Raw genomic sequence first — 1,160 nt, 5'->3', positions numbered from 1 at the left:
AGCGGTGAAACACTGGCACAGGCTGCCCACATTGGTGGTAGCTGCCCCAAGCCTGGAAACATTCAAGGTCAGGCTGGACGGGGCTCTGAGCAGCCTGAATTAGTTGAAGATGTCCCTGCTTACTGCAGGGCGGTTGGACTAGACTAGATGACCTTGGAAGGTCTCTTCTACCTCAAACCATTCTATGATTCTATGGCAGTCCAGGCATGCGCACTTAGGAAGTTAAAAGCAGAAGAAAAGCCAGCGTGGCACATGCACAAGGAGATGGTTGCCTGTAGCCCTTTGGCAGGGAAGTTTCTCCCCAGTCAAATGCATTTCTCCTCCCTCTTTGTCCTCATACCTTCAGCTGGAAAGTCTGTCTGGGATTCAGTGCCGCCAGGAAAGTGAACTGCCCCAGGAATGTTCCCTGCTCCTCGTCTGCTTTCTCCAGGCCCTAGAGGAAGATGGGGGTGAAGAAAACAAGTGCCTGTTACACCGTGGGAAGACTTAACTTCAGTCGGTGAAGCACTGCTTCATTTCAGCTAGGTAGTCCAAGGAAGATGAGCACAAGGGAAAAGACGAGGAGCTGCAGCTAGGTAGCGTGGCACTCTTGCCTGCTCAACAAGTCTAAGCTGCCACTCAGAAAAGGAGCAGACATTCTCAGTGAAACGGGGGTAATCTGAGGATCACAAATGCCCGCTGGGATTGGAAGCCAAGGAGATCTTGGGCCGTACATTGTGTCAGCTCCTTTTCTCTGTGGCTCCTGGAACACCACCTTGCCCCAGAAGCTTCCTTTTGAGCGGGACACTGGGTAAAAGAGGAATGCAACTCCAAGGAGCTTGTTTGTTCTGCGAGGCAGGAGGAAGCTGCAGGTTGATGGACTCTTTGGCCCATATTCACCTCCCACTTAGAAATGCTATGCAACCCCCTGCCCCCCACTCTAGAGAAATTACTTACGTAGACAGCAAAGTCCTTTGGAGCTGTGGAGGTACTGTCTCCATGGTACGTTATCCCTGAGACATGGTCCATGGTGACTGCTTTGGGAATAACTGGCACAGACAGGATGATGAAGACGTGTCCCTGACTTCCTGGGAAAGGCCAGCAGTTTCCCGGATGATTTTCTGGCTGAAAGGAGAAGAAACTGTGGTTATACGGAGAAAGGTGCCCTGTCTCTCATTCCT

At 51.6% G+C, this 1,160-nt stretch overlaps 1 protein-coding gene across 1 annotated transcript in view; it reads right to left on the bottom strand.

Moving 5' to 3' along the window:
* Positions 1 to 1,160, bottom strand: part of LOC114818918 (SUN domain-containing protein 3) — a 5,732-nt gene that overhangs the window by 634 nt on the left and 3,938 nt on the right. The window contains exons 7-8 of the mRNA XM_029086855.1: positions 937 to 1,104; positions 341 to 433 (exon numbers count right to left, since the gene is read on the bottom strand). Of these exons, the coding sequence (XP_028942688.1) occupies positions 341 to 433; positions 937 to 1,104 (261 nt within the window). The remainder of the gene's footprint in view (positions 1 to 340; positions 434 to 936; positions 1,105 to 1,160) is intronic.

Source organism: Antrostomus carolinensis, unplaced genomic scaffold (assembly GCF_000700745.2).
Source record: "Antrostomus carolinensis isolate BGI_N321 unplaced genomic scaffold, ASM70074v2 scaffold21169, whole genome shotgun sequence".
NCBI lineage: Eukaryota > Metazoa > Chordata > Aves > Caprimulgiformes > Caprimulgidae > Antrostomus > Antrostomus carolinensis.
This window is presented reverse-complemented; position numbering and strand designations above follow the sequence as displayed.